This window comes from Thalia democratica, chromosome 2 (genome assembly GCF_965202585.1).
Source record: "Thalia democratica chromosome 2, ktThaDemo2.hap1.1, whole genome shotgun sequence".
NCBI lineage: Eukaryota > Metazoa > Chordata > Thaliacea > Salpida > Salpidae > Thalia > Thalia democratica.
In genome coordinates, this window is record NC_139166.1 from 50646156 (window position 1) to 50665645 (window position 19490).

A 19490-nucleotide genomic window follows, 5' to 3' on the forward strand; every position below is an offset into this window, starting at 1 on the left:
TAGTAGATTTTCTCTACAAGTGTTATTATTTTATATAAATTAAAATCTTTTTTTTTATATATGTATAGTTTTATCTTTTGTTTTCATATGTATAAATAAAGTAAACAAATTGTTAAAAGTGGGAAAGTCCCAAGTTTTGCTTTTAACTAGAAGCAATATCAAAAAACAGCCATTATAGTAAGTATATTTGGTACTTCTCATATCTTTATGATCTCTTGTATCTTTACGCTTTTTTTCTTTGGACACAATGTGCGTAAATAAGCAAGAGGTTACTGTACACATAGAAATTAAGGTTATGAACTCATAGAAAAAGCTTGGATTTATCAACCCTTATTCAAAATTGAAGTTATCAAAGTTTATAAAACTTAATATAAACTTGACTTTTTTCTACTCGGTTTAGAAAAATAGATATACACAAAGTTTGATTATTTATTTTATAGTTTTTTAAAATTAGCTTTGTTAATTTTGATTTGTTATTTTTAACAAAATTAATTTAATTTTAGTCATTAAAGCAAAATAAATAGCATTGTGATTTTAAAACAAAAAAAACCTTGAAAACTACACATTTATTGATTTTGATAATATTTAAATAAACTGTTAACCAAACGAGCTCAACATGTCAACAGTGATTATTATAGTGATTTAAAAAATATTGATTAAATATAGAATTTTTTCAACAACAATTCACATAGTTAACTATGTTTTGCCTAAAAAAGGCTCATCGTTTTTGGAACAATTTTAACTTCGTAACTTGAGGTTGACTATTATTTATTACATAAGCTCTCTAGTACGATATCAAGGACTATACTTCATATACTTCTAAATACTTAGTAATTGAATGTTTAAACTTTATAACAGCTTGCAAACAAAAATTATATACATTTCATTTTTATATAAATTATTTTTTTATTTGCCTACATTTATGCTTAATTTTTATATTTTTCAAACTGAATATACTTAAAATTATAATAATAGTTTTTTATTTAATTATTTTAACGAAGTGTATAATTTTTAGTGATACTTTGAGTGTTGGAGATGACTCCTATAAAGTTAAGCCTTATATGTTTTCGACTAATCGTAGAAGATTGGTAGAAGTTTTAAAACTTAATCACAACTTAAAATCAAACAGTGTTGTTATGTTAAAGGGCAGCTCAGTCTGTCATGTTGGATCTACAAATGTTATATCCTTGTTCCACCAGGTCACTGTTATTTAATTGCTGTAAAACATAGCTTTCTATTTAAATTAAATATAGTATATTTTTACGCACTAAATTCTATTTTTAAGTTTTTATATTTACAAGAATGGATAATAACACTAGGTTTAAAAGTGTTTCTGAAATTTAGATTTTTATCTTAATCATTTTTTTATAGTCAATTAAAGTTTTAAGAATTTTTGAAATATAGTGGATTTATTAACTTAATTAGACTTCTTATGAGTAAAAAAATATTTTCCTATAGATTTGTTTTCTCCCTTATTTTGATACGATTTTGTTAAATGATTTATTTACAATAATATTTTTTCAAACTACCACTAAATCATTAGTTTATTGGCATTACAATAAAACCAATATATAATTAGAGAGTTGATCGATTTTTTTTTTCATTAAAAAAAATATTTTAGTTTTTTGTTTTTATAAAACTTTGGAATATTTTGTGTTAAAATAACAAAGTTTTGTTAAATTAGATTTTACCCCTTTATTTACAACCTGGTCACAATAGCCTAAAAAGTCTCTTAACTTTCATTACTTATATTTCAATATTTTTAAGAGTTTTAACAAGCTTTATTTTAGATAAAATTTATTTTTATTAGCTTGCTAAGATGAAAACTTTAATTAAAAAAAGCATAAGTTTTTAGCCCTAACCTTTTTTAATGTTTATATTATTTTACTAATAAAATGGGTAAGGAACCACCAATCTGTAAAACTTATGCCATTTAGGACTCATTCTTCAACTGGTGTTTTGGTGTTGAAGAACCAGGTTTCTACGGAACGATCAACATCACAACAGGGTCAAGCACTTTGTACATGCCCAAACCTAAGTGCTCTGAAAAGTGGAAGATGCTCCACATTCCAAATCCAAGGTTTTACAGAGAAAAGTATTTGGTCAACAATTGCTGTTACATAGATGAAGTAATTAGTTTTTTTTATAGTTTTTTATTAAATTTATTAAAATTTGTTTTGTATAATTTTAATTGTTATAGTGCACTTGATATTGTTTTATTTTATTTTTGTATTTTGGTTCAAAAGATTGAATTTAAATTGTACATAAATTAAGCATCATATAAGTTTTAAAAATATTCAAAACTGTTTGGTGCACTTGGCTTGAAGGCTTTTTGCAAAAAAAGGGTAAGTTATTTGATCTTTGAGTTTAGATTGTAAAGAACCGTACTAAATGTTGTTTAACAAAACAGTTTTGAAAAACACACTGAAAGTAATGAACCTCAAAAACTAGTTCGTTTAGAAATAGCTATATTTATAAATTTTATTAAAAACTAATTCAGATTGTAATGCTAATTGCATTTTTTCCTTTGAGAAAGCGTAATTTGTTTAAAAAGCTTTTTTAATCTTTTGCTGTTTTGCAGTAAGCTACAAGTCATTGGCTTCAGTTTTTTGCTGCATTTAGTTTGTGAATGGTTTCGATCTCGTATAACGATCTTAGTTTGTTTGATGAGTTTAGTTTAAACGTACACTTAGTGTTCAGCCTCTTTAATTCATGTATTTTAGTCTTTTGAAATAATTGATAATTCGGTTTGGTATTTTATGTTGTATAGTATTTTATCATACTTTCGTTTTGCAATTTTATTGTAAATCCATTTAATAACCATAGACTCGAAATACGTTTAACAGTTGTATAAGTAACTTATGTATTAAACTTTTAGTAAATAATTATCAAATATAGTGTTAGCTTGGGGACACCTCTTATATAAGTTAAAGCGCTCATTGAGTTATAAACCAGGCCCCTAACACTATATAAGTAGCACACCCCCGTTAGCGACAAGGTGTTTTTTTAGCAGAACACTGTAGGTAGATGTAAGTGTGTAAGAACTTGAGAAAACTTAAAATTCGTAAGAATTACGTTGTAAAGTTTAAGTTTAAACACTGTTTAACCAAAGCATAAGTCAGTATTTTTATTAGAAACGAGAGAATAAACTCGCAAAGAAGTGATTTCAACTTAAAAAAGCTTTGCTTACCAATTCTAAACCAATCACTTTCTTTTATAATTTTATGTTTGACAACTTTTCAAATTGAATTATTTTCTCTCAAAAAAATCTTACAATGACCAAGTGACTTTACAACAACGATATGAAGTCTTGAGCAACTGTATAATATTTTGAGTATTATTTAGAATGTAAATAAATATTCTGAACAATAAATTAAATTTTTCAATTTTTTTTGCCTTAAAGATTGTTGTTAGATACACGTAGACGTTAAGCAACATTGTTTTTCATGAGTTCAGTTTTATAATTAAAGCAATTTAGATTCAATTACGACAATTTCTTTGTTTGAGTTTTGTTAAAACTTTCTTTTTACCTAAATTTATAAGCTATGTATTTTTTGATTTTGTTATAAATGTTGTAATAACGCTTATTCCTGCATGCTTATCTTTTCAGTATGGTGTTTTCATTCGAGATTCAATTCATAGAAATATTAGACTATCAAAATTTTTATTTTAAAGCTGATCATGTAGCTTTAACAGCTGCAATGGACTAGAATTAAAAGATCTAATATTTATAAATTAAAATTAACTACTTAAACTTTAAAAAATATTACCATCATAATCTTTACTAATTGAGTTACTGGTAAATTTTTGTTTTAAGTTAATTATTCAGATAAAAATTTGAGTTGTCATGTAACATATTTCTACTAATAGCATTATAGTACCTACCAACATCTTAACACTTTCAAAATTTCAATAAGCATTTTAGAATTTTTTCATAGTTTACTTAAAAACATAGTTTATTTCATAGTTTATTTAAAAACCATAAAAGTTTAAAATTTTATTCTGGTTGCTTTTCTGTTTAAATTTCAATTGTAACTTAAAAATAACAATATTACTTATTAAACAAAAAATATTATTATTTGAATATTTTTGCACAACTTAGAATTATTAATTATAAGCATATATTAATTAAAAATCATAACTTAATGTTGTCAAAAATTTGGTTATAAAAATAAAACTAATATTCCTTTAAGTGTTTGGGGATATTCTTTGATATAACTAATTCAGTGTTGCCACAGTCAGGAAAAAAATGGGATTTATGAAAAAAAATTCAGGAAATTTGATATAAACATGCTCTTAATAAGAAATTTTATCATCATTACAAACTGCATTTTGCTAATGTTATTTTCTATAACATTTGCTTTCAAAATTTATCGTTTTTTCAGGGTTTAATTGAACTTTTGGAATAAATTGAATTGATTAAATCCAGCAAAAGAACTATTTTAACTTTACGAAAATAAGATAGTTTTCAGTCTTTGGTTATGTAGTATTAAAATCGGTTTTAGATAAGAATTTTGTTTAGAAAAGTCAGGAAAATTCAGAATTTTTTTCAGGTTGATCGGTGGCAACCCTGCTAATTAAAAACAATTGCGGTAGTTGAAACTAATTTTGAAATTTTACTTGAATTGCATATTTGGTGTGTTTTTATAACTTTAGGATTTACTATTCTACTATGTTTTAAACAGATCGAAGAATACCTAAAATTCAAAAAGACCGAAGAAATAATAATTCTTGTAAGTCATTTTAAAATTAATATTTAAAACAAAAAAGAAATATAACAATTTTTTTTTTGCTTATAATAGCTGAATTATTAATAAAACTTTAGTATGCAACACAAAATTGGCAAAATCGAATTTTTTTTTTCATTCTTTACGCGAGTAAGGACAATTGACAGCATTTTTTAATAACTCAAAGGTTGTTTAAATGTCATGAAATAAGATCTCTTTGCAAAGATCAATACCCTTTAGTTATGGCCAGCATCAGACAATCCCCAAACGAAGTTGCAGTTCGTGCGGGGCGCAATTCTAACTCATTTGAGAATCATTAAATCACAGTCATCATTTGATGATCTTACTGAGTCTACTGCATTAGTAGACGCAGGTAAGGATCACCCATACTGAAGAGTACAATTGATAGACAAGTTTAGCTGTTTATATTGAGCAATATAAAAGCTAGCACTTGTTGTTATTAGTTGTGACGTCATAATGTGGTACTTATGTTTCGCTTCGTTACACACGCACAAATGATAGAATCAGTGTTTAAAAACAGTTTATGTAAAAAATACATTTTTGTTGAATTATCTTACTTAAATTAGATATTTTATTTAATTTTTGCCAAATTGTTTTATTCAAAAAATATATCTAAAAGTAAAAATATTTTATAGTATAGACAAGGTTGCCACATTACCTGCAATCCTGTAAAAACCTGGAATTTGACAATTTATGCAAAAAAACCTGGAATTTAGGAAATTTTGAAAAAAAACCTGGAATTTTGAACAAAAATAATAAAAAAAAACTTGGAACTTTAACAATTTTCACATGTTCAGTAGTAAAATTTCGATTTCAACCAAAAAATCTTTCATATAAATAGAAAATTTTTGTCATCATCAAAAATTTTTTTATTAAAAAACATGACTTAAGTTAACTAAAAATAGACCCAAAATGTGTACTTTTAAAAACCTGGAAGAAATTTAGCAAAAAATTTGAAAAAATGAGTGGCAACCCTGTAAAGAGCACAATGTTTTTAGGATTTTATTCAAAATCTACTTGGAATAGCTTTACAAATTATTAAATATTTGAAACCAGAAAGTTTTATTTTAGGTTTTAAAAAACTACATTGTGTTTTAAATACTTTTTGAATATTTTTTGATATGAATGCAGAAAAAAATATTTATTTTAACCAAAAATACAATAATTAGTTTATTTTTGTCTTTCGAAATTTGTTTGTCAAGCAGTTTTTTAATAAGTAACCCAACTGAATACAATTTACGTAAAATACTTATAATTCGGTAAACAATTATTATATTTATAGTTTTTATCGATATTAGTAAATATCAACTGCGTATTTTTTTACGTAAGTATTTTTTTACCAATGTTATATTAAAAGTTAACAAGTTAAAAAACTGTTTACTATTTGCAGTCGTTATAATTACCTAGTTTCAATAAAAATGATTATAAAACGTTTTTGTGCCATCTATAGATCACAACATGTGAATAATACCGTTTTACTAATGATTCTAAACTTTGATATACTTTAGTGTGCTATTGCAATTTTAGTCTAAAAATCATGTCATTTTATAAAACCATAACTTAAAACTTTTTGTGTTAAAAATGTATACAGGTACTTATTTGATGAAAATTTATTAGTTACTACTTACAAGTATTTTAGCGTTCAACTTTTTGAATTAAAACAGCGTTATAAACTTTAAAAAATCTTTATAACAAAAGGACTACCATCATTGTTCCAGTTTATGTAAACTTTAACTATATTTATATTATTTTTGCTAATGTAATTCTCTATAACAAATGAATAGACAGGTAAAGACTCTCAAAGCGGCCTTCCTTTGACAGAACCTAATTTAATTGAACTTGGATTGTCAGAGTTTGTTTTGTTTATTTACTAAAAACGCTTTAACCACTCTTTCTAAGATTTTTAGTTTTCATAAGTTTATGTGTTCCAAACGAAAAATTTCTATGTGTATGCATAGATTATAAGTTGTAAGAACAAATAATGGCCACATTTCAAAAGTATTAAGACTTTGTTAAAATTGCTACAACTTTAGCTACCCAGTCGAAAAAGACATCTTGATGAAGACAATAAACGAGTTGAGGGTGATAAAAACAAAGGAGGAGATATGCGTGATGAAATATGCTCACAAGGTCACCAGCGATGCGCACATTGAAGTCATGAGAAGAATAAGATCCGGTTGGTTCGAATATCAAGCTGAAAGGTGTGTATCTTTTCTTATACTTAAACCAATTTGAAATCGTACAAAATAAAGTATCAGAAAATAAAGACTAGCTAGTTTTGAGAACTTAGTTAAGGTATGTTTTATTAATTGTATTAGTTAGGGTGGCCACAAAGCCTGGATTTTGTCAATTTAGGCTAAAAGAAATCTGAAAAAAAAAATGTGGAATTTGAAAAATCTCGAAAATAAAAACCTGGAACAATTTTTACATGTTAAGTAATGAAATTTCGATTTGACACAAAAAAATTTATCATGTAGATAATTTTTTTATTAAAATATTTAAATATTAGCTTTTCAGTATCTTTTCAATTTTTTAATACTATTTAACAACGTTTTTTTTACTTTAAACCTGATTTTAAAATAATAATAGACCCAAAAATCGTATACTATAAAAAACTTGAAGAAGTTTCTGAAAAATAAATGGCCACCCTGAATTGTTTAAATTACAAATTTATATAAACCAAAAATTATGTACAAACAAACCTGGATAGTTTTTAGAATTATGTTAGTTTAAAAAATTCATAACAACAATTACTATAAATTTATTCAACCATTTATAACTAAGCTTACACTGTTTCAAAAGCTCATTATAGCTTATCAGTGACAATAAATAAAGTTGAGGCACAAACATATATAGCAAGTGTAAATTAAACAAAAAGTGATAATTATTGACTAAACTTATATTAATTTATCTCTTTAACTAAAAAAAATTGAAATTTAATTCATACTGTATTCTTGACTTATGTTATGAAAATTACAACTACTTTTAGTTTAAAAGTTTTTTTCCTCAACATTCAGCCTGTTCAAACACCACATTTACACGTTTGGCGGGTGCAGGAACACGGCGTACATCGGGAAAGTTCCCACGGGAAACCATGCGTCGGCTGTCGAGTACGGAACCAGCACCTTCCCTAACAACAAATGCATATACGATGGCGACCTCTGGTGAGTTTTTCGCTTTGAAGTATTAGTGACTTGTTTATAGTATTAACTTTGTAAGTATTTAATTTGCTTATAGTTAGTCGCATTGAAGTTATTTTTTTTAGTTCGAGTAGGAAACTTAACTTTTACTGTATCATTTTTTATTCAAATATTGGATCAGTAACTTTCAATACAAGCTAATATTTTAAATCCATAAGTGAATAAACTTAAAATTTTACTTACCTAATTAAATAAAACAGGTCTTTTTATGAAACGGTTTTTAAGAAGTATAGACCTATTTTAAGTTTTAGTCTAGGGGTGGGCAACGTACGGCCCGCGGGCCGGATCCGGCCCGCAGAGTGAAAAAGACCGGCCCCCAAACCTTTTTTAATTTTAAATGGAATCCGACTCGCAGACAAAATTGATCCGGCCCGCAAGTGGATGATCCGGCCCGCTAAGCATTTTCAAAATTTATATAAAATCTGGCCAGAAAATTTAAGTGTTACAAAACTTGTACAAAACCTTTTTTGAACTATTTTATTAAACAAAACTGTAAGACTTTGACCCTGAAAACGTTTGTGAAAATGGCTTATTATTTTGTGGTGATAAAACACTACTTTGTTATAGTATCTTGTTCTGTTTCAATTCAGTTGAAGTAATCCTTTCTCAAATTATCAAAAAGCAATTGTTTGCTGAACTAACTTTGATGATTTTACCTACCATAATGTTTTCATAAAATATAAACGTGTCAAAAATTGCTGTCTTTTCCAGATAAGTATTGAGTTGTTTTTTAAATGTTTAAAAAAGTGAAAAAATATTCTTTTAAACATTGACAATTTTTTAAAGTCAAACTGCTCAAATTTAAATTTTAGTCAAATGTTTTAAGTTGACACTACAATTTGCACTTTTTCTGCTATTGTTTTTTCATTAAGGACTTTTTGATTAATTATATGGTTAAATTTAGTGATGACCAATTGATGACAATAGTTTCACTTGATAATAAGGTTGGTCGTCGTTTTGCAGACTTTCAACAATTAAGTGAAAAATTCGACATTATTTTATCACCGACGACGTTTGACACCGAAATGTACTTAGTAATATTGTTAGAACTGTTGAACTTCAATGTGGCAATACACAAAAAGAAAAGTTAAATATTGAAAAATTGTGATATTTTATGACTTACTTAACAAGTCAAAGTTTGTTAATTTAAAAAAGATGACACTGAAGTTATTTGTTCTGTTTGTGTCTACATATATTTGCAAACAAACATTCTTAACCATGTATATAAACAAAAGTAAGCTGCGTTCAAATAATACTGATACCAATTTGCAGTCATTACTGAGATTATCTACTTCAAATATACTTCCAGGTTTTAAACAACTTGTTAAAAACTTTTATGATCCACAAATGTCTCATTGACTTCTTCTTAGTGTAATTATTCTTGCTAAATTCTTTAAACTTAACATTTAAAGTATAATGTGACAGTTTTATGTTTTAGTTTTTCGTTTAGTAATATTTTCATTAGTGAAATCGATCTTAATCTAAAGTCTATTAAATTAATATGTTTGTTATGTTTTAAATATATATTAATTTCTTTTTTGTTTTAATCTTTCGTTATTTTGTGTTAGTACTCTTATTAAATTATTTTAGGTGCATTGTTTGATAATAATATTTTTAAAGTACAAAGTCGTAAATTAATTATAACTATTAGATATTTTGAAAGTAAAAGTCTTAACATTTTAAGCCAAAGTAATTCCTTATCTAGGCTTAACTGTTGTTTAAATAAGTTAATAAGAAAATTTGAAATCAAACATATAATTTTCGTTGTTTTTATAAGATTTTTAGATAGATTTTATGTATTATTGATCGAGCCAAAGTTTGTCAACTTCTAAAGATGACCATGAAACTAGTTGTGTTGTTCGATACTTCATACATTTGAAAATAAACATTTCCGACCATAAACATTAACAAGGATAAGCTAATTTCAAACCTAATCGGTGTTTCAGTGCACTTGAAGATTTTCCCAAACTGTCATGCAACTAGATTTAATCAACTCTAATACATAATACTTAAGTGTTTCATCAAGATCTTTTTATAATAAAACTGTTTATTATATCAGAATTAATTTTTGTTTTGTTTCTTTTATACATACACAAAAGTGTAATGAATCTTCTTTAGCTTAATTAAGTTGAAAAGTAGTAGTTTAATATTGTAATGTTTGTTAATTTTTGAAAAATATTATCAATATAAACTCGAGATAAGGATTGCCAAAATTAATTAATTTCGAATAGTTAGCAATTTTTTTATGTTTTAGCTTGAAATGTTAGGCTCGAGTAACTTTTGTAACCAAATTATCATTTTTTTAGGAATAACTAGTATCAATTCGGTCCAGAGTTATGATATATACAGTATTATGGATACTAAACAAAGTTTAACAAAAAATTTCATAATTGAGAACCTTGGTAAATAGTATATGGATTCAAAATTCTGAAATACCCGATCAATCAGCATCTAGCCGGATCCAAATCTTTTTGAAATTAGCTTCCTTTCGGATCCAGACCTTTGTCTAAAATTAGTTTTTAGCCGGATCCGGATAATATGTTTAAAATAAGATCCGGATCTAAAAAAGGATCAAGCTGAATCCGAATAATCACTAACTTGAAATGATCCGGCCCGCTGAGGACTATTTTTTTCTGGATCCGGCCCGTCAACTATTTACGTTGCCCACCCCTATTTTAGTCTGTACAAAAACAATTACTTATGGTTTATGACAAGTATATTGGACATGGGAGCCGAATATTTCGGTTACGCCTCAGTCGCCTGCTCAACATTTCCAGTGAACGGGAAGTTTGACTGCCAGCAGAAGGCAATCTACGACGGAGTGCTCCAGATAAGAAACAAACTGCTGGAAAGCATCAAACCAGGTTTGAAAAAAAAACAGTTTTGTTAAAATGTTTGCTCAAGTTTTTTATGGTGCTTTTTCAAAAAGTGTTTTTTTGATGTTTTGTTAAAATATTGTACATCTTGTATGAAAGTTTTAATACCATTTTTATTATGAAAACTTGTAAAAGGTGTGTCATACTAAAAGCAATTTTTTTGTTTCAAAACATAAAGTAACCTAACAAATGTTTATGTTAAAAGTGTTTGCTCAAAGTTGCTGTGGTGCATTTTCAAATCAAAATTTATTTTGACGTTATATTAAAATACTTTATATATATATATTTTTTTTAATTAAATTAATTTAATTGAAAAATAACAACATTTTTTATATTTAATTTCAAAGGAGTGTCATGGGCGGACATGCACCTGTTGGCGGACCGCTTGATACTGGACCACCTGTCCAAGCTTCAGCTGGTCCACGGCTCCATAGACGATATGATGGACGCCCGCGTGCCTTCTGTGTTCATGCCCGAAGGACTGGGCCACTTCGTCGGGCTGGACGCTCTCGACGTCGGCGGCTTTCACGAGGTTTTTGTTTGCATCATCTACTAATATCATCAACATCTAATAATCTGGTGTATGAGTATATCTTTTTTTTTAGTGTATGATTATATTTTATAATTTAAATACTTTTTATTTACTAAAGACATACTAAGTTTTTTATGTTTTGAAAACAATAGTTTTTCGTTTAAAAAATTGCATTATTTATTATCTAAAACATCTTCATTGGGTTTTTTGTTTGTTAAAAACAAAGTCACTTTTCGCTGCCTGGGGGAAATAACAATTAAATGCGCAAAAAACTAAATAAGTAATTGTCTCGTAAAGACAGCGATTATTTTTTAAATTTCGCCGAGCCATTATTAAATTGGACGATTATGAAAATGAGTTTGCAAAACCAATTTTAAAAAAGATTACAATTGCCAAAAGCATACAACTAGTTATAGGGTAGGCAAAATATATTTGTTTTTATTTATGATAATATTCTTTCATAAAAGTGTTTTTGTTTACTAAAAGCAAACGTCAGTTTTTTGTTCCGAAAATTAAATATAACTGTTTGTTTAACTCTCGAAACAGTTTGATTTTGATTATTAAGTCTTTCAATTTTTTTATTTGTTCAGCTTTTCTCAACCTTATGCTTAAGTTTATTTTACGATTAAAACTTCTAAATTACGTATATACTTACAATTTTTGGTTATTCAAAGACAAAGTACTCACATTTAATATTTTTTCTAACCGCAGTTCATTTTGGCCTTATCGTTTGTCTCTATCTCATGCTTCCAGTAAACAACTGTCTAAAGATAATTATTTCTAATAAAATTAACAACTTTTCTACTTGTGCTCATATATCAGCAAAGTAAGTAAATAACACTCAGGACGACCCACCAGCGAGGGAAGAAAAGGGTCTCAACAGACTTCTCACGACGAGAATATTGCGGCAGGGAATGATCATCACGGTCGCACCCGCCATATTCTTCAACATCAGGGTATGCAGTTGTTGTGTAATATAAGTTAATAAATAATTGTTTAAATCATTTTTAAAAAAAGCTCTTTCCTTAGTAAGTTAAGCATTCTCTAGAATTCTGCTTAAGTAAGCTTTGATTAATAAACTTAAGATCTCGTTTAAATTGTTTAAGCGAGTGAAACATTGTTTTAGTAATAAAGTTAAAAAGTTTGAAGTGATATTATTTCCCTTATTTACAAGTTGAGAACTTTTTATGTAATCTTAAAAGTCAAAAGTACAAGTAATTTATAATCGAAACAAATACTTATATGTTTTATAAATAAATAGTTGGATTTATGTTTTATTTCACACACAGCTGCTGGATCAAGCTTTTAGAGACATGAATCTCAGTCGCTTTCTCAACGAAAAAGCAATCTCAAAGTACTATTCGTTCGGAGGAGTTAGTTGTTTTATTTAAGTTGTTCTGAAAGTTGACGAAATTACTAAAACTAAGACTTATGCAATCGACAAAAAATATGACAACATTTGAGATTTGGAGTTTAAAAAAAGCACGCTTTGAGAAACATTCAATATAAAACGAGAATCTTTTGTGTACGAAAAAAGTACACAAAAATCTTGAAAAGAGCATTTGATCAAATTCCACCCATTTTTTTTTCTCTATTTATTAGTTTATTTTAAATATTTTTTCCATTTTTTTAATTTTTTTTTCACTAACACTGTTACCCCTTACCCGAAATCCCGATTCGGTAAGCGGTTCTCGAATTTGACTAGGTAGATTTTGATCGCGTGTGGATTTTAAACGTGTCCCTATGGGTATACAATACAATTTTTATACAAAATTGTTACAAACAAAAATTATTGAAACATAAAAAAATTTGATATATTAAACCTAGATGAAATTGAAACAACATTTTACAACATTGTATTTTAAAATACAGTTATCATTTTTTAGTACGAAATTTGAACAAAACCAAAAGTTTGAACTTTAGAAGTCCTGGTTTTTAGTTAGAGTATATAAAAATTGTATTATTTACGATGTTTTTGCTGAAAAATACTAACTCAAGATCAGTATTGATGTAATTAATTTAAAGTTTTTTCACTGTTAAAAGTCTAGTAACGTAATATCTAAAATATTAGTATAAATATTCTTGAATGTTGTATAAATATACGCATCACATAGCACAACAGGTAAACTATTCCCTAATCCAGGAAAATTTCTCAACCTAGAATAGAGTATTTAGATTTTTTTAAACCGTAATTTTCCGACCTCGTACACAAGTTTATTCGTTTGTATGTTACATGGTTGCCACATGGAAAAACCTGGAGTTTGAGAAATTTTGAAGAAACCTGGAATTTTAACATGTTCAGTAGTAAAATTTCGATTTGACACAAAAAATATATCATATAGATAGAAATTTTTTGTCATCATCAAAAAAAAATTTTATAAAAAAACACGTTTAAAGTAACTTTACAGTATCTTTTCAATTTTTTCTATACTATTTTACACAGTTTCTTACATTAAACTTAACTTAAAACTAAAAATAGATTCAAAAATGTGTACTTTTAAAAACCTGTAAGAAATTTGGAAAACCTGGAAAAAAAACGAGTGGCAACCCTGTATGTTAAAATTGTTCCGTTAGTCGGCACCCTGCTAGGCTAATAACGTGAGGATATGCGTAGCCTAATAATAATAAAATTTAGTACACTTTTTTATTTTTTTACTATCAAATTAGTTATTTAAATATGGTCACTGGAAAATATTATAGAATTTTGAGCTTTTGGAATGTGAGTTCCAAACTATGAATGTTCATGTAGTAAATCAATTAGCATGATTATGATGGTAAAGTATTTATATATTTATATTTAAAAAATTATAACTAACAATTATTCAGAATTATTAAAATTTGAACTATCGAAATTTGAAATGTCAGAATTTGAATAGTCGTGCATTTATATTTTATATATAAATAGTATTTTACCTTTAAGTATAATATTAAAAAATGTTATTTTCTAAAAGTCTAGTAAATAGTAATATCATGAAATACTTTCAGTTAAAATTCCGTTCAAGTAAATTAAGAATAGTTTAGCAATTAAAGTTGATAAAGTATTTATAATATTCTTAATAGGTGAAGCTCATACTGTATCTACAACTATGATTGATATAAATCATACAAAAATAATATAATTTATAGCGTAAAGTACCAAATTTTCCATTAATTTGTTGTCATTTCCACTTTATCATTACAGTAACCTCTCGCTTATTTACGCACATTGTGTCCACAGAAAAACTGCGTAAAGATATGAGAGATCGTAAAAATACGAGAGGTATCAAATATACTTACTATAATGGCTGTTTTTTGATATTGCTTCTATTTAAAAGTAGACTGGGGACTTTCCCACTTTTAAACAAGTTGTTTACTTTATTTAAAAATATGAAAACAAAAGATAAAACTATACATATATTAAAAAAAGGATTTATATTTATATTAAATAATTATACTTGTAGAAAAATTTTAGTAATTTCAATAATAAGTAGATTTTATCTTTATTTATATATGACTTGATACTTAACATTTATAATCTATTCTACTTAGCAAATTCAATTTATTATTAAGCATTTGTTTACAATTAAGAAATGGTGTGGTGTCTATATTAAGATTTGTTTCTATAGCCTTTTACAAAAATATGCATTTGGTGCTGTAATGGATTTCTACTTTTGAACAAAATATATAAAGTATAGGAAAAATGTTTAACAAAAAATGTTTATGTTTCATTAGATTTCTTTTTTAGATGATTATTCATATATAGGGTAAGAAAGCTGTATTATTTATTTATGTTTTAAACTCTCATTATTTCATTATATTTTAATTGTTTAACACAGTCATATTTCTTTCAGAATTTTAATTTAATCTCTTATTGTTAACAAAATTTCTGATATACTGAGGTATAACTAAATGTTTATCAATTAGTCAAGGAAAATAGGTTTACAAAGTATAAAGATATAGAGATGTGAGTTAGCATTCAAAAACATATTCTAAATTAAAAATATACAATAAACCTAATTTGTACAATATTAAAAAATTTAAAGTTTCAAAATTTCGAGTTTTTTAGAATTCTAAAATGCGTAACTAAACGAGAGTGCGTAACGTCACGAGTGCGTAAAGATGCAAGAGGTGACTGTATTACCAAACGTTTAAGAGAAAAGCGCTAGAATAAAAAGTTTATCGTTTAAAGTGAGTATACTCTTGGTTGATTAATTTTGCCTGTAAAAAATACATTACATGATTAAACCATCAATTACGTATATGGTAAAATGCTTGTACAACGCTGCTGCAACTTTATCATAACTCTAATCAACTAATTTGCAATTTTCATACAAAACCCCCTAACAAAAAAATATCACCATTCGTGGTCGCTAATTTGTTTGAAATTTAGTTGTGTTTTGTAAAATGTTATCAATGATTGGACTGTTTCCAATCGACCAGGTGCAAATCGGAGAAACGATCGCGGTGACGGGGTGCGGAGTGGAAGTGTTGACGAAAATTCCCCGCCAAATAAACGAAATTGAGGTTTTGATGGCGGAGGGGCAGAGACTGGACCACGTCCCATCGTTGCTGCCCAGCCCAAAGCAAAAAAGTTTCGATGAAGAATTTTGATGAATGTAGAGTTTGTTTGATATTATTTTCTTGAAACACTTTCGCGTGTATGTATGTTTTTGTAGTTTAGTTTACGTCGTGCAATAAATATATTTATGTTTAATTTTGTAATTTGTATATTGTATAGTAATTATGGATTAAATGTTGTTAAACTTAATTGTACCATCATTTAATTTACTTTTAAAAAAACTCGAAAACGTTAGATTTTGTCCTTATTGTTTCATAAACATGTTCATGTACAATACATATTTGACACATTGTTAAGATTTTAAAGTTATGTGTCTTTTAACAAGTTTTAACTTTTTTATAGAAAATGAAACAATGCAATAAAAAATACTTTGTTTTTATTTATCTCTTTTCCTTAAGTTATCTTTATCATGCGTTCAGTTTCTGTTTAGATATTTGTTAACAAATACGAAAGTAAAAATATTTCCAAAAAGTAAAACTTCAAAAAAGTTACTATAATTTTTTTATTTGATCAAACTATGTTACGTTTTGAGTATTCATAATACAACTTTATAGTCCAAGAGTCTTCAATCTCAGGACCAGATAAGACCGCCACATATATTTTAGCTTGAAATTATTTATATGAAATATTTTAAATATTCTTTCTAAGTAAATAAAAGTGTTGGATTAATGATTGCTTACTATACAGAGATCGGCAAATACTGCCTTTGTTGAACAAAGCTAAACACATCCTTTTTCAAAACGATAAAAAACAGTATAGTTTTACAATATTTTAAATAGTTGCAAAATTTATAAGATTTTGCTGGCTAGAAATTTTTATAGGGAAATTGCCAGTTACTTATTATATGTTATTATTATACTGTTATTAATTAATTATTAGGGATACTCTGTATAAAACTAGACATGGTAATGAATTGTTATATTGTATATTAAACAGCACTAAAAATAAAGACAATGTACAAAGTAAAAATAGAGAAAACTTTATGCTATATAAATACATCAAATAATTTCAAAACCTTAAAACACTTTTAAGTTATAGAGAAAGATGTTTAAGAACGTATAAAATGCTATTATTTTCCACTTCTTAAAATTTAAATCAAAAAACTACTTAAAGTAAATAAAATTGTTTAAAAATGACTTTACAATAAACTACAAGTAGTACAAATGTTTAGTCTAGTTGAACTACAAATAAGCAGCAGCAAGGTGATCTAGATAATTTTCTCTCCGACTGATGAGTATTTGTATATGGCTGAACATAGACTATGAAAAGTATCATCAGACTAATTTTCTCTTAAACGCTTGGATGAAGAAGATTTTTGTCAAAGTTTTCTAGTAAATCAAAACAGTTATCAAATGCAGTTTGATGTCCTGTAAAACTTTCTTACTTACTTGTAAAAGTTTTCAATATCTTTCTTATTTCAACAGGCATCTTATAAAAGCGCAATCTAAGTAGGCTACAAAAGACTACTTCATTAAAAATCTATCCCTACAGTTTTTTATCATTATTTTTAAATTTTTACAGCCTAAATATTAATAAATATCTTTTTTTTGAGTATAAGAAATTTTATCTCAAAAAGAAGAAATTTATTGAGTGTTTTTATCAAATATTTATTAGTTTTAAATTACAATAAGTTTAAAAATTTAAATGATTAAAACTATAAATGAACATTTATGAAAATTTAAGGTCTCTATAACATTTAGTTTATTGAAAGACAAAAAAAGCTTAAAATATTTGGTCCTAGGATCTGGTGTACGAAGAATTTTTTGGTTATCGAGTCCTACACCACGGATATTTTCTAACGTCTTGTCTAGGACAGTCTATCTCAAAAAATTTAGAAGAAGTCTACATAGATAGTTTTTCTCTTATTAATTTGAACTACAATATAGTCTGTCTTACTTTTTCAATTTTTAAGCGGTAAAATTAGTAGAACACTTTTTATTTGGTACATAAAATGGAATAAGTCAAAATACAGAACTTTAACAAAAAAAAAAACTAAAAATATAGTTTTTAGTGTTCCAGACCAAAATACTCGTGAGCCACAGAAGTACCTTTTACGGGCCGCATCCCATTAAGAATAAAAAAAATACTCGCAGACCGCAAGTTTACACTTCGAGGGGCGCAGTTAGACGCGGGCCACGTGTTGCCGACCCCTGTATTAGCTTAAGATTTTACGTTTTATTCTAATTAACTTTTATTTCTAGCTTTTTAGTTAGTTGCGTAATAAAATAAGTTAACTGTACTTTTTGTAATACTAAAAACCTTTTGATAGAGTAAGTTTTTATTAATTTGAAGTTTAAAAATTAGGATTAAAGTTAAACAAATAAAAATAGCTTGAAAGTAAAACTATTTTCATCAGAAGTGGTTGCATGATAGTTGATCAGGAAAAAAATGGATAACCAGAACAGAAATAAACAATTCATACACTTAAAATTTCAGTGGATCATATATATATATATCAAAAATTATCGTACAAACGCTTCGAGTTTTTTAAAATACATTTTCTTATTTATTATTATTAAACTATAGGTTATTTTTAGCTTTTGTATTTAAGTTTAGAAAATCCAAACATACTTTTTGTTGTTTGATGGTTGTTCAAAAGCCGCTGTGTTGGTTTAATACAAATAGCTAAAAGTCTACTTAAATTTTTCTGAGTTTGAAAGTATCCAAAGTTTGGAAGAAAAAAGTATCACAGCGCTCAGAAGGTTTATATGATACAAGTTTTGCAGAAACTTCTGGCTCAGATAGCAACAATCTATACTCTCTTATACCATCATCGCCCTAGTCACTACTTATGATTTTGGCAGATGATAAATCTAAAACTAATTTTTAATATATTTTCAATAACTTAACAAAAGATCTTAATATTTTTATGGGTCAAGACATGATGCCTTTTTGATGAAGTTTATTGCTCTTGGAGTTAGAATTCTTTTTTAAGTTTTTCAATAACTCCAATCGCAAACTCTCGACACTCACCTTCAAACTCCATAACTGCTAAATGTTCAACTACGTCTAGTGCTTTGAAATTATTTGAGCAGCAGCACAACCAACTTCAACATGTTTTAAATGATACTTTTTGTCCTTTGAATCAAAGTTAGTGATGTTTTTAAAGGCAGAATTAACATCACAATATTTCTAAAAATCATCAACAGTTTTTCAAACATAAAAGATGGGATTGTCTTATTGAAAACGGGCAAAAAAAGGTTCTGAAATTTTACAGATACAGCAAAAAAAAAATCAGTTTTGCAACCACCAATACGTTACCTACTGCTGTTTTAATGTTTTTATTTTCCAAGTGAAAGATTTTATGTTAATCATTTTTAATTGAATAAAACAGAAAGTGTAACTGCTATTTCATTAAAATTTACATAGATTGTAACTAATCTAAATAATACTTTTAAAGCTTTATAGAACTTTTTATTAACTTTAACAAAAAAATAACTTGTCTGAAGTATATTATATTCATCTTGTGCTAAAATAGAAGAATGACAAAAAGTATACATATACAAAATATGCATTATTTAGTTTACTTTATTTTTTGTTAAAAAGATTTGAAGAGTTTTGTGTTCACTTCATAAT

General features: G+C 26.8%; 1 protein-coding gene and 1 non-coding gene across 2 annotated transcripts; one reads left to right on the forward strand and one right to left on the reverse strand.

Moving 5' to 3' along the window:
- The first annotated feature begins 247 nt into the window (after window positions 1-247).
- LOC145828664 (xaa-Pro dipeptidase-like) lies at window positions 248-15946 on the forward strand. Its single transcript, XM_082936419.1, has 11 exons — window positions 248-268; window positions 1938-2129; window positions 4968-5100; window positions 6537-6600; window positions 6782-6949; window positions 7766-7912; window positions 10664-10812; window positions 11172-11356; window positions 12202-12312; window positions 12646-12729; window positions 15776-15946. Exons 1-11 carry the CDS (start codon window positions 248-250, stop codon window positions 15944-15946), a joined length of 1425 nt encoding a protein of 474 aa, XP_082792545.1.
- On the reverse strand, window positions 4979-5123 carry LOC145830308 (U8 small nucleolar RNA). Its single transcript, XR_014369646.1, has one exon. It is a non-coding gene; the product is annotated as a U8 small nucleolar RNA (small nucleolar RNA).
- Window positions 15947-19490: the final 3544 nt, after the last annotated feature.

What these genes read in the sequence shown, in the direction of transcription:
- LOC145828664 (XM_082936419.1), top strand. Translation starts at nt 248, where the DNA reads ATGTGCGTAAATAAGCAAGAG. An exon ending in ATTGCTGTTACATAGATGAA is followed by an intron (nt 2,130 to 4,967) that starts GTAATTAGTTTT and finishes AATACCCTTTAG; the next exon opens with TTATGGCCAGCATCAGACAA. An exon ending in AGTACTATTCGTTCGGAGGA is followed by an intron (nt 12,730 to 15,775) that starts GTTAGTTGTTTT and finishes CCAATCGACCAG; the next exon opens with GTGCAAATCGGAGAAACGAT.